Here is a 12,180-nt window from a genome sequence, read left to right on the forward strand (position 1 = left end):
CTCAAAGTAATAATAATACAAACAAGACAATGGGTACAATTCAATCAAATAGGACAGCATGGACAAACATACCATCAGCTTTCAAGACACAGCAACATGAAAACTGCAGTCACAGTATGTTCATTAAGCTCTTGGTACTCCCCAAGGAGAACAGAAAGGCTCCTTTATGCAGACAGCTGAGACCAGCACAGCATGCCACCTCAGGGAAGCTGCTGTTACCTGCAGCTAACACAAGGCAGCCTGGCCATATAGCTTATGAAGGAAGCCCTCCTGACTGCCACTTTTCAAGTATCACCAAGAAAAAGAGAGCAGCTATACATGTTTTCTTCTGACAGCTTACTGACATAGCCAATAGGCATTGGCTGTGCTTCGATCCTCAACCAGAGCAACAAGGCAAAAACGAAACAAATGCACTGTGCTGCTGGCAGCCCCTGTACTGCTCCAGACAAGGAGATATGTAGAAGTGACTCAACTAACCTTCTTCCCTTTGATTCCACACATACATAACAAGTTTTTAAAATTAATTTGGGAAACAAAAAAAATTTGCAAAAAATAAAAGGAGGCACTGGCAGTTATCATAAAGTCCTATTAAAAAAATCACACCCAACTTTCCATATTACAAGTACGCATACAGAGGTATTTTGAACTTCAGCCCTCAAAGCTCAGAATGTTGAGCAGTGCTGCGCATTCATTCCCTCTACAAACACACTAGTTACCCAGTGAGAGGTGTTTTAAGCTACCTAACAGCCTTCAAACATCTTATTTATAAAAAACAATTGAATGTGTAATTAAAAACACATTTGCTGGTAAAATGCTAAGTCTTCTCATGCAATAAAACATGAAAATGAATGCAAATAAGTCCACACTCTCTCCTATCCAATACAAATACAGCTATCTGAAAACAGTGTCTATATTACAAACACAATTACAGCTAATACTGTAAAGATTATCAGTGGCCTCATGAATTGCTGTTCATATGACAAGTATCAAAATATTCTCATGATGAAGACAGGTTACCTGTTCCAACTGAATAAATACTTCATATTTATCTCCCAACAGTAAGAATGCTGGTTGGCACTTCTTGAAATTTTGAGGGAAAACAAAGTAAGCGTGTAACTTTGTAACTTAATGGGAAAACAACGTTATCAACATGAAGTTGCCCTGCATCAGAACTTAATACCAGATATTGATACAGAACTTTTTTTCCCTTGTAATTAGAAAACTACAAGTGTAAAGCAGTGCTTTTATTAAAAAAAAAAAAAAAAAAAAAAAAAAAGTTGAGGCTAGTGTGGGGCAGATTCACTGTTCTTATTCACACTGTTGTATTAGCAAATGAATTAATATCTGGGCCAAGCATTACATGAGACCAACTAAACTCAACTGCCCATACTGTTTAATCATTAGTTTGCCTATTTGTTTCTGCTTTGGATACTTCAAGCAGCTATTTGCAAAACAAGCCTGTTCAACAAGGGCCAGTCCTGAAGAAAACTCTACATTTCAAAAAATTGTGAAAAGGGGTAGAAATAAACTTATACATCTCTTTTTTTCCCCCCACTCGATGTGGCAAATTGTGCCACTAAGGTTTTTCTTTCTTTTCTTTTTTTTTTTTTTAAAATGACATCTATTCCCACTATACCTCTGTCACTAATTCATGTGGTTGCACTCTTCCATGGAAAGTACCAACAAGATGAGGCCCTTAAAATGTCCAGACACTAAAAAAGGACATATGCCAAAATAAATTCTTGCAAAAGAGTTTATCACAGAAATCATAGAAAGAAACATAATTCACAAACATAACTGATTTGTGCAACTATCCTTTCAAAAATCACTTCTTTGTGAGTATACAAATATATTGAATCAGTGACTAGTCTCGCTACTCTTTCATTTCTGAGACAGGCCAGGTAGGAAGCCTTTTCTCCCAGTGGATTTCATGAGAAAAGTGCTCAGTGACTTTGAGAATCAAGTACAGAAAATATTCTTTGACTTAGGCAGCCTCACAATAAAAGAACAGAATCTCTTCTGTTCTGAAGAACTAAAAATGCATTGCCTTCAGCTGTCTCAGAAAACTAAGAAGTCTAAGTTTGCATTGGGGCTGTATTGGCATTTGAAGGTGCACTGCCCTGCAACACTTCATTGCAAGCAACACTTGTACAAGCAGATTAACATCCCTCAGTGGAAGACAGGAATTGCCACAGGAAGCTGTAATTAACTTACATCCCTTCTCTGCTCCTTAGGTAAAGTGCCAGTGAGACAAACACTGGTAAATCTGGGCACATTAAGCACATACTCAATACTAGAGAACTTAGGGGAGAGAATGGAAGTTAACATTTATCATCAGCTACCAACTCACATGAGGTGGAAATTGCTGGCTTTGCCTTGTCTACAATGTGATATTAGTTCAACAAAAGAAAGTAATTGAGCAACCTTACTTTGAAGGCTTACCAATTTCCAAACAGCAACATTTCTAAATGGTGGACTTCACAGGTAGGATTGCTTTCCCATAATCTTGTATAAAAATAAATTTGTGAAAGAATGGTAGAAGGTTTTAGTATTCTAGGTCTTTCCATAAAATGAGCTGACACATCTGAACTTTAGATTATTTTTAAGCATTGCAGAACAGTTTTGCTGCAATGATCCCTTTGGACAAAGAACACTGCTAGAAGCCCCCGCTTTTGCTAAGAGTTACTGGATTGTGTTATCTTTGAGCAAATTCAAGCAATTTAATTTAGTGAAGTAGTACAGTCAATATGTTGCTTTTCTTCTAAAATTCTCATCTCTCATAGGAGACTAAGGCTCATTTTTTCACCACTTGTTGCATACAGATACTTCTAAGGCAACGTGTAAATATAAATCTGTACTTACTGACTTCTGAACTCACCAAATCTGGAGACAAGCCTAAGCCTCTCAGTGCTCGAACACTGTTCTGCGTTGGTTTTGTCTTCTGTTCACCAGTGGCATTAGGCTAGAAGGACATATTTTGAAAGCTCAAATAGCATTTAAACTATATTAACATAAAAGCTGTCAGGTAAAAGAGAAAATTAATTGCAGGTAATAATACTTGCAGGAAGTAAGCATATTGAAACAGAGCTATGACAAGACAGAAACAGAAACTGCACCATAGTTATTACACACATCAAAAATTCTGGGCAGAAACACACGACCAAGTCAGGTTTACTTTGTCTTGTTCTTTCAAAGGAAAAGTTTCAACATAATTGACTTGGATAAGAAAAGAATCTTTCTTGGGTTTTGCTAATAAATGGAAAACATCCAACAGCATAAACCCGTAAGTCCTCAGAAATAATCAGATGTAGTAGGAAGTTTAATTCTGTGTGCTATTTGAGTATTAGCTGCAGTGGTTAGTATCTCTTTAACTATACAAAGCACAATCACATCAACATTATCAACCTTTCATTACCAAAAATTCCCCAGTGAAATTGCTGAAGAAAACCTTCTGAAGTAAAATTCAGTCTCAATATAAAATACTTTCAGCTCTGTACTACAAGTTGTAGTGGTCCTGACTGGAATATCACCGCATACCAAAAAGTTGGTGCTCCATACAGTAGTTAACCTGAGCAGATTCAGGACTGTTCTATGCAGCACATCCAGCCTGGCCTTGAGGCTGTTCCATTCCACTCAAACCTCCTGGGCACAGGATATACTTAGCCACAGCATAAACTCAGCTCATGGCACCAGATGAGCCTGCAGGCAGCTATCACATGGTACCAGGGATAGCATCACCAGCACACTCTTCCCTGTATCTAGGAATGCAGTAACAAGTGTGATAAGAACATTATTTTTGCTTAACAGCAGAAACAACAGTTGTTTTCTTTTAAGAAAATCACATAATAGGTCAAATGACTAAAAGGGATCAGCCCAGTATGGTTCAGTGCCACATTACCTGGGGTTTCCATCACCTTACAACATTAGTTCTAACAAACAGAATCCTAAATAATATCCTACAGAGTCTGGATGCCTTTCTTAACAGGATCATAATGTATGAGCACTTTCCAGAGCAAAACACAACCATATTTATGCTTCTAGACAAATCAGCATTGATAAAGTTTTTGTTGATAACTTAATTGCCTTATTGATGCGAGAATGTGTTTCAGTGTTCTAGCAAGGATTTTATTTATCCCAGTGAGGCTGGCCTTCTGTGATTAAGAAGCCACCTTTTGGCCTTTATAACTCAACCTCTAATCCTTTCCAAAAACTCTTCTTAATTGAAGAAATAAAAAATACAAAGCGCTATTCAGAGTAAAGATTACCTAATAATTAAAAACGTATGATTTTAAAAATTTACCTGTGGTACTAGACTAACATGGATATTACAGAAGTTCTCTCGTTTTGCTTTGAACTGGAATTGTCTAAATGCTTCCACAAATGGCATTCCTTCAATGTCTCCAATAGTTCCACCGAGCTGAAAAAGAAAGCTTGAATCGGTCAGTGGCAGAAGATAAATGAAAATACTTCTTAAAGAGTTTCTCCCTTACATATTCAACAAGTTATCTGAATTTTGTTTTAAAAAGAATACAAAGGTGAATGAAATTTGCAGGCATACTCAGCAAAGAATTCTCATATATCGTGTGTTTTCTTCCCAGTGAAAACCACCTAACAGTTTTCCAGTTCCATTATACTCACTTTACACCAAGCATGTTTGGGAGATAGGGAGATATGTAGCCCTACAGAATAATACATGCTTTACTATTTTCAAAGTGGTGATCAATAGTTAATAAATAGCTAAGTTGACAGTATCTGTTTAGAGAAATCACATTTTTCTAACCCCCAGATTAATAAGCAGTCACAAACAATAAGATACCAATATCTAACAATAATTATATTAGCACAATTCAATTGTTCAATTAGAACAGCTTTCCAATACTGATAAATCCTACATGGACAATGAAAATTATATTTTAAATTGAAAACAGTTTGAATACTTACTACCAAACCAAAGTCCAACACTAATTCCATGATAAATAATTCAAAGACACGAGTTAGATATCTTTTAAAGACTCAAAGAGCTGTAGTAAATATTCAGTGAAGCAGTTTAGCCCAGAAGTTCTGTGAAATAGTCTTATTTCAGAATGATCCTTCTGTGCCACCATGTGGCTTTCTACAGAGTTGCATATTTTTGTTCACACAGTACCAGAAAATGTTTCTACATTTGTTCTTGATACATATATTCAGCCTAGCGCTTTAAGACTTTGCATTGGCAAAAAAAATACAAACCTTTATCCTTACAGTATTAAAGAAAAATATCTTCATGAGGCTGGCACTATAGTGCAAAAGCCTTTACACGGAGGAAACAAAACTATGTCCAAAGTTTGACAGTTCAAAGACTGACAAGGTCACTGCTGATTAACATGCCTGTGCAAATTCCATATTTACTGGTATTATGTTTGCATTAGACATTTTATTCACTGTGCACATCATTAAAAAAATGCAGCTACATGAATGAGTGCATTTTGATTAAGAAAAATTGTTCTGTGTAATAAACGCTGAGCAACTTGATCTTGGGTCATAAAGTTTATCACATTGCTGATTATTGTGGTGGCTTCTGGCATTAAATCTACAACATGTTCTTCTGTCAGATTATAAGGTATAAATTTTTCCTGTATTTTTAACCCTAACAGTAATACCCAGCAATTACTGACCGCACTTCTCCAGGTTGTCATCATGCACTATTAAGTGTAAGTGAAACTCATTAGATCCATTATGCAGAACATCACGGTTAAGTGATTAACAAAGTTGCTCACAGAGATCTTCAAAATGAAATTAGAAAGTAGGAAACTACATAATGTTGAAATATATTCCTGCAAATATGACCACGAGCAGCAAGATGAAGCATTTGAAGCCACATGGATAGCTACAATTGTGTAAGTTCTCCTAGTGACCATAAGGTATTTCAGATAATACACAAGTTTCCTTAATACCATTTATCAGACATAGCTTCAGTCAAACATCTGCGTCTCTGAACAGATAACCCACATTATAAAATTAAGGTAGCCATTTATTGTCAACTAGTCAACTCTTAAGCGGCTCAGTTCCAGCAGGATTTAGTCAAGATAACAAAACCTGTGGAGATATCACAGCCACACCTATCGTTCTCAAAACAAATCATCAAGAATACACAGAATACAAAATGTATTTGTATTACTGCTCTTTGTAAAGCTTCAGCCTTTTTTTCTTTTTTAAGCAGTAAATAGCAAAGAGAGAACAAGCTAGCTCTTTGTGTTCACCTGAGAGGTTTTATACTTGCCTCGATTACACAGATTTGTGGCTCTTTTTTGTCATCATCCACAGGAACTTTTGCCTGATTCATTACCCATTCCTGAACCGCATCAGTGATGTGTGGAACAACTACAAGACAAAGCAGGAGGAGTAAGGCAAGCACATCCAACTTTAGACTCACATACTCTTTTTTTTTGTGCAGAAAAAGTGGGAAAAAAGAAGCAGAAAGTCAAATGGAATCAACAAGCATTTTCTTTAATATATTCCTCCTTTCCTTGAGCCCAGAAGTCTTACATTACACAAATATGCCTGTATTTCCTAGATTGGAGAAAGGAGCAAGCTGATATAACAAGCAGCAGCTTGTTCTAGCCACTCCTTTAGGAAGAGTGGATGGACTAGCATGCCACAGAACTGAAAATATCACCTTGAACAGTCTTTCCCAGGTAATCACCATGCCTTTCTTTATTGATAACATGCTGATATATCTTTCCAGTGGTGATATTGTTATCTTTATAGAGATTGACGTCCAAGAATCTCTCATAATTTCCCAAATCTAAGTCAACTTCTCCACCATCATTCAGTACAAAAACTTCTCCTGGAAAAAAAAAAAAAGGTGAAAATGTTAAAAATAACATAAGGAAAACTGAGGATGAAAACCATGACAGACAGCAAAGTAATAAAATAGCTAAAATCTGCTAAGTACAAATCAGATCAAGAGAACCAAAAATGTATCTTCAAACCAAACTTTTTTTTAAATGGACATATTGTAAAGATACAAAGATTAAAACCACATGCTGCAACTTGATTTGTGGTGTCATTGTGTGACTTCATATTAAGTCATCACTTTTACCCTGAATGTCTATCAGACAAATATTTTTGAACACAGATTTAAATAATATGGTTAAAATATTAAGAGACTTAAAAAACCATTCAACAGGTATTTCAATAGCCCGATACAATCCTCAATCAGGAGAAATAACTTCCAGGAATCATAAACGTTAATAATAAATTTTATTGAATAAGGATTGGACCAGAAGTAAAGTTATGATGAGCATAAAACGCTTCTTCAAACATGCTCACTATTTATTATTAAGTTGTTTCATCTCATGTATTTGTTCCACTACACATAAAGCAATAGTTATTTCTGATCCTGAAAAAAATGCAATGTAAATATTCTTCAGGGCTCATATTTTCCTTAAATCTCTGAAGAGTCGCTAGCTTCCGAATCCAATTTCTGAAGAAATCATTACTGCTGGATCCTGACATAAAGGTAGAAAGGTAAAGGTAGAAAGCTCTGCACAAGGGACAAAAAGAAGGAATTCTCCCTGAAGACATGATGTAGACTACGAAAATATATATCCCATCCAGATACAACATTCCAGTGAACAGTTTAACAAAAACAAACAAACACCCTCAACAAAAAAAAATATATCCTCAAAGTCTGAAGTCATTACAGGAGTCCTACAATCAAAAGTAAAGGCAGAACATCCTTGGAAAATTGCCTCAGTAGCACTCTGAAAGTGCAGGAGTACTGGGTTACATCAATTTGGCTTTGAGTGAGGTTTGGTGTACTGCTTTCAGTTCACTTCCAAAAATGTTGATTTAGACTAAAACTAAGCAGGCAAAACTTGACAACTGAAATAAATCAGAAATCCATCTTGTCTGAAGGCACTTGGGAACTTTGAAAACCACTATTTTCAACAGACATACTAACACTATGCGGCACAGATGAATGTTCAGCATTATAAATGCCTATAAGACTGCTTTGCAGCTCATCAGTGTAGTCAGTACAAGCCAACCAAACTAACATCTATTTATAAATTATAAGACCAGTCAGCTTTCTAAGTTCTACTGATGGTTTTGACCATTTAGTGCTAGGGGTGGCAATGGTGATGAGGAGACAGTTGGACTAGATGATCTTACAGGTCGCTTCCAACCTTGTGATTCTATGATTCTATGACTTGACCATCAACTAAAACAAGAGTGTAAACTAACTCTCATGAAAACATTCACATTAGAGACACTGATACCCAGGTAGCAGCATTCACAGCTAATTGCCCAGCAGTACAGCTTCAAAAAAATTCTGCCTTACTATTCCAATTTTTTTTTTGGTTGAACAGAAGACAGCATACACTGAACAAGGCCCACAGCTAGAATTTTTCTCAACAAAGCGGAATTTCACAGAAAGTAAGCCTCTACTAACACAGGTTTCTCCCAATAGCTCCTCTCTTTACTCACAGCAGACAACACCCTTGAAAATATAAAGGGAACAAGATTGCATTGCCAAATAGATGATAAAATGACTAATAACTACTGTACTATTGCTTTTTGTTTGGCTGGTTGCCTTTAAAACATGTGATTAAATATGCAAATATTTACTACAAAATGAACAGTGCTGTTCTTCATACCATGTTCATATGGTGAAAATGTTCCAGCATCTATGTTTATGTAAGGATCAATTTTGATTGCAGTGACACGCAGACCACATGATTTCAGTATGGTGCCAATGCTGCTTGCAATGATCCCTTTGCCAATGCCTGAGATGACTCCACCAGTTACAAGGATGTACTTCATTGGAAAAAAAATCAAATCAAGCACACAGATTTTGAGCTGGAAATCTAAAATGACAAAGAGATACATTTGATTAATGCAAATTCATCCCATGGAATAACATAGTCTCACTATGCAAAGAATTAAAATGACCTTCAGGAACAACAAAATCACCACTTTAGAATATCCCCCACTTATATGTTGGTATTTAAGCTTGATGTCTAAATCCTCTCCACAATCAGTGAGAAAACAGAGATACTAATTAGATTCATTGCCCTGCGGAGATACCAAGGTAGGTATAACTCATCTGACTTCTCTAACATGACAGGAACAGCCAACCACCTTTTAGAAGTTAAGCAAGACTAATCTCACCCTAGATTCTTCCTAAATTAAAGAAATGAATAATTTCATTTGTGTTTTGAGAAGTTAGCTCTAAGACTGTTCCTTGCTACATTAGCCACAACAATCACATTCTCTCCTCAGTAGATCTACCTTCAAAACCTTCAGCACATAGCTACCAGTATCTTTGTATCACCCACTAGATTTTTCAGATTTCTCCTCCCTAGCTCACAGCATATCAAATATTTCAATGGTCTTACCGTATCCTACACACCAATGGAATATAAGAGCAAAAAAGAAAAACTGAATCAAAACATCCACATTTACATGACAGCATATTAACCATGAGCCTCAAAGTCTTGCTTCACATATCCACCCATTCTCCAACAAATTACAGAGAGAAAAAAAATCTAAAAAGAAAAAACTAGCTTCACTAGACTGTGAGATAAAGTTGATACTGTACTAGAAGAAAGCAATGTTATGCCAGTTTTAAATTTCAGATTTAGAGAACCATTCAAAGTTATGACACACAAAGTCAGAACTACAACTTCAGATAGCACAGAGCTGTGTCATATGGCCTTCAGTACGGCCAACTTCCCCAGGTCTTAGCTTCCTAGACTACAAAGAGAAATAAATGACCCTTTAAAAGGGGTAACTGCAACTATGAATAGTGTTAAAAACTACTATCTGAACAGAAAGCATGACAGTTTAGCTAGCAGGTTGATGGAAATGATTCTCTTCCTCTACTCTGGCCTCACAAGCCTCCACCTGGAGTACCGCATTCAGCTCTGGGGCCCTAACAAAGAGGTAGATTTCTTAGAAGAACAGGTCCAAAGAGATATAGAGGGCGTGAGCACTTCTCTTTAGGAAGAAAGGCTGAGAAAGTTGAAATTGTCTGGCCTGAAGAAGGCTCCGGAAAGACATGATACTAGCCTTCCAGGACCTAAATGGGGATACAGGAAAGATGAAGAGGGCCTCTTCATCAGGAATTGTAGTGGCAGATGATTTTAAATGAAAGGAGACATTTAGGTTAAATGGTAGGTGGAAATTATTTACTCAGAATGTGATAAGGACTGAGCATAGGCTGCCCAGAAAAGCTGTGGGTGCCCCATCTCTGCAAGTATCCAATGTCAGGCTGGATGGGGATTTGGACAACCTGACCTTGTGGAAGATACCCACCCCTGTGGCGGGGGTTGAAACTAGATGATCTTTAAGGCCCCTTCCACCCCAAGCCATTCTATGATTCTGCAATTGCTTGTGTACATTATGTTGCCAAAGCTTCAATAAGAGGATGCAACACCATATTTCACAAGGCTACGCCATAATTCTTGCATACAGAACAACAGCTATTCATACACAGAAACCGTCTCAAAAAAAAAAAAAAAATTGACTGTTACGAAAAGCCTAGATAATTAATATTGAAAAAAAAATCCACTATGAACTAACAGATTCAAATACCATACCAGGGCAATCATATGATTTTGGATGGGAAAAAAAACAGTTAAGATACTCACACACCTATGCCATCTTGCATAGATGCAAGATTTACCTCTTATTTCCTTGGCTTGGTTATTCCTTTCATCTTGTACCACTCAATTGTCTGGGAAAGTACCAGTGAGTTTTTTCACCTTACAACCTCCAAAAAGTACCAACAATATTTATTTAAATAAAAAATAACTAATTTCATAATTTTATTTCTTCACTTCAGCTTTCACGTATGAACAGATACCTCCAAACATTCTAAGTCACAGCTGATTACATACATTATGTGTGAAAATCTATAGCATAAGTCTGCAGCCCTCCTGAAATAAGTGAATGAAGAATGCAACTCACCTGTAACTGCATTTAGATTACATTCAGGCAGATCTGGGGGCTAACCCTTGGAGCAATTCTAAAACAATGATAGCACAGCATGTCACAAAGCAAAAGGCCTGGGGTCAAGAACAACCTTTCCTTACCTAAATATGCATTTTGTTCAAAACAACAGGCAATAGCATGTGATCTGAAAGCGTTTAAGAAGAATCAAGTTGGGACAGTTCTCTAAACACTGGTAGCAAGCAGCAGAGAGTGAATAACTGCTCTTCTGATATTATTAGTTAACATAAATAAGGCCTAGAGCTTCAGCTAGCAGAGGTCAAGAAGGTAACAGTGCTTATTTTGAATGCTTTTACAATGGATAGCAGGAAATTAACAGAGTATTACTTCCTTACCAACACACACGAAAGGGAGACAAAAATCAAAGTATTTAATCCAGAAGAAAAGAACCCTTGGAATTTACTGTGAGCTGGTAACAGGTAGGCATGTAGCAAACACTCATGGAAGAAAAAAGAAAACAAGAAGGAAGCTTCCTTCCATTCCCCTTCACAACCTGCAAATACGCTAGTGACAGAACTTCAGAGTAACATAAAACAAGAAACCGATGAATGAAGAAATGGAAGATCTTCAACACGTGCCACTTCGAGACTCACAGACCCTACCACTTCCCTGACAGGAACCAGAACGAGAGCTGCTACCTTCAGAAGCCCATATTTCCCCATTTCCCTGCAGCTCTGGAAGCCCACTGCTTGCTGACAGCAGAAACAACGAACGGCAGGTGCGTTGGGGAACCACAGGAGCTGCTGGAAATGGCAGCCGGCTCCTTTTCCCTCCCTAAGAACTGAAGCCACGAAGTTCCCCCTTCTCCTCCAGAGCTCCACGAGCTGAGGCGCGTCCTGCAGACAGCTTTAACTTCGTGCTTGTAACGCGTGGCTCTGCTTACAGAAACTACCGTAAGCACCGAAGCACCACAGTACTCCCCAAAAAAGGCTTTCACCCCGTACCAGAAGCTGCGAGCGCCCCACACGGGACGGGGGCGGATCCGCGACGCACCGGAGAGCTTCGCACAGCCCCAAGGGAAGAAACGGCCCCTCCTCCGAAGCCGAGGGACGCGGAGCGGGCGGCGGGGCGTCACCTTCCGCGCGGAATGGGGAACGGGCAGACGCGCAGGTACCCGCGCGCGCACTGCACTCTTCCCACCTCGCGGCCCCGCCTGCCCACGCCCCCTTCTCAGACAGAGGCCCG

The 12,180-nt window shown here is 38.0% G+C and overlaps 1 protein-coding gene across 3 annotated transcripts in view; it reads right to left on the bottom strand.

The window, feature by feature from the left end:
* Nucleotides 1-12,094, bottom strand: part of CTPS2 (CTP synthase 2) — a 60,754-nt gene extending 48,660 nt beyond the window's left edge. The window contains exons 1-6 of one of the 3 annotated variants that reach the window (XM_052673901.1): nucleotides 11,940-12,094; nucleotides 8,640-8,849; nucleotides 6,656-6,826; nucleotides 6,260-6,360; nucleotides 4,301-4,417; nucleotides 2,879-2,962 (exon numbers count right to left, since the gene is read on the bottom strand). In XM_052673901.1, coding sequence (XP_052529861.1) covers nucleotides 2,879-2,962; nucleotides 4,301-4,417; nucleotides 6,260-6,360; nucleotides 6,656-6,826; nucleotides 8,640-8,805 — 639 coding nt within the window. In that variant the 5' untranslated portion in view covers nucleotides 8,806-8,849; nucleotides 11,940-12,094. Of the gene's footprint in view, nucleotides 1-2,878; nucleotides 2,963-4,300; nucleotides 4,418-6,259; nucleotides 6,361-6,655; nucleotides 6,827-8,639; nucleotides 8,850-10,953; nucleotides 10,990-11,633; nucleotides 11,904-11,939 lie in introns of those variants that run through there. The other 2 variants (XM_052673902.1, XM_052673903.1) reach the window with 2 other exon arrangements.
* Nucleotides 12,095-12,180: the final 86 nt, after the last annotated feature.

This window comes from Tympanuchus pallidicinctus, unplaced genomic scaffold, assembly GCF_026119805.1.
Source record: "Tympanuchus pallidicinctus isolate F22 unplaced genomic scaffold, pur_lepc_1.0 scaffold14, whole genome shotgun sequence".
NCBI classification, from domain to species: Eukaryota; Metazoa; Chordata; class Aves; order Galliformes; family Phasianidae; genus Tympanuchus; species Tympanuchus pallidicinctus.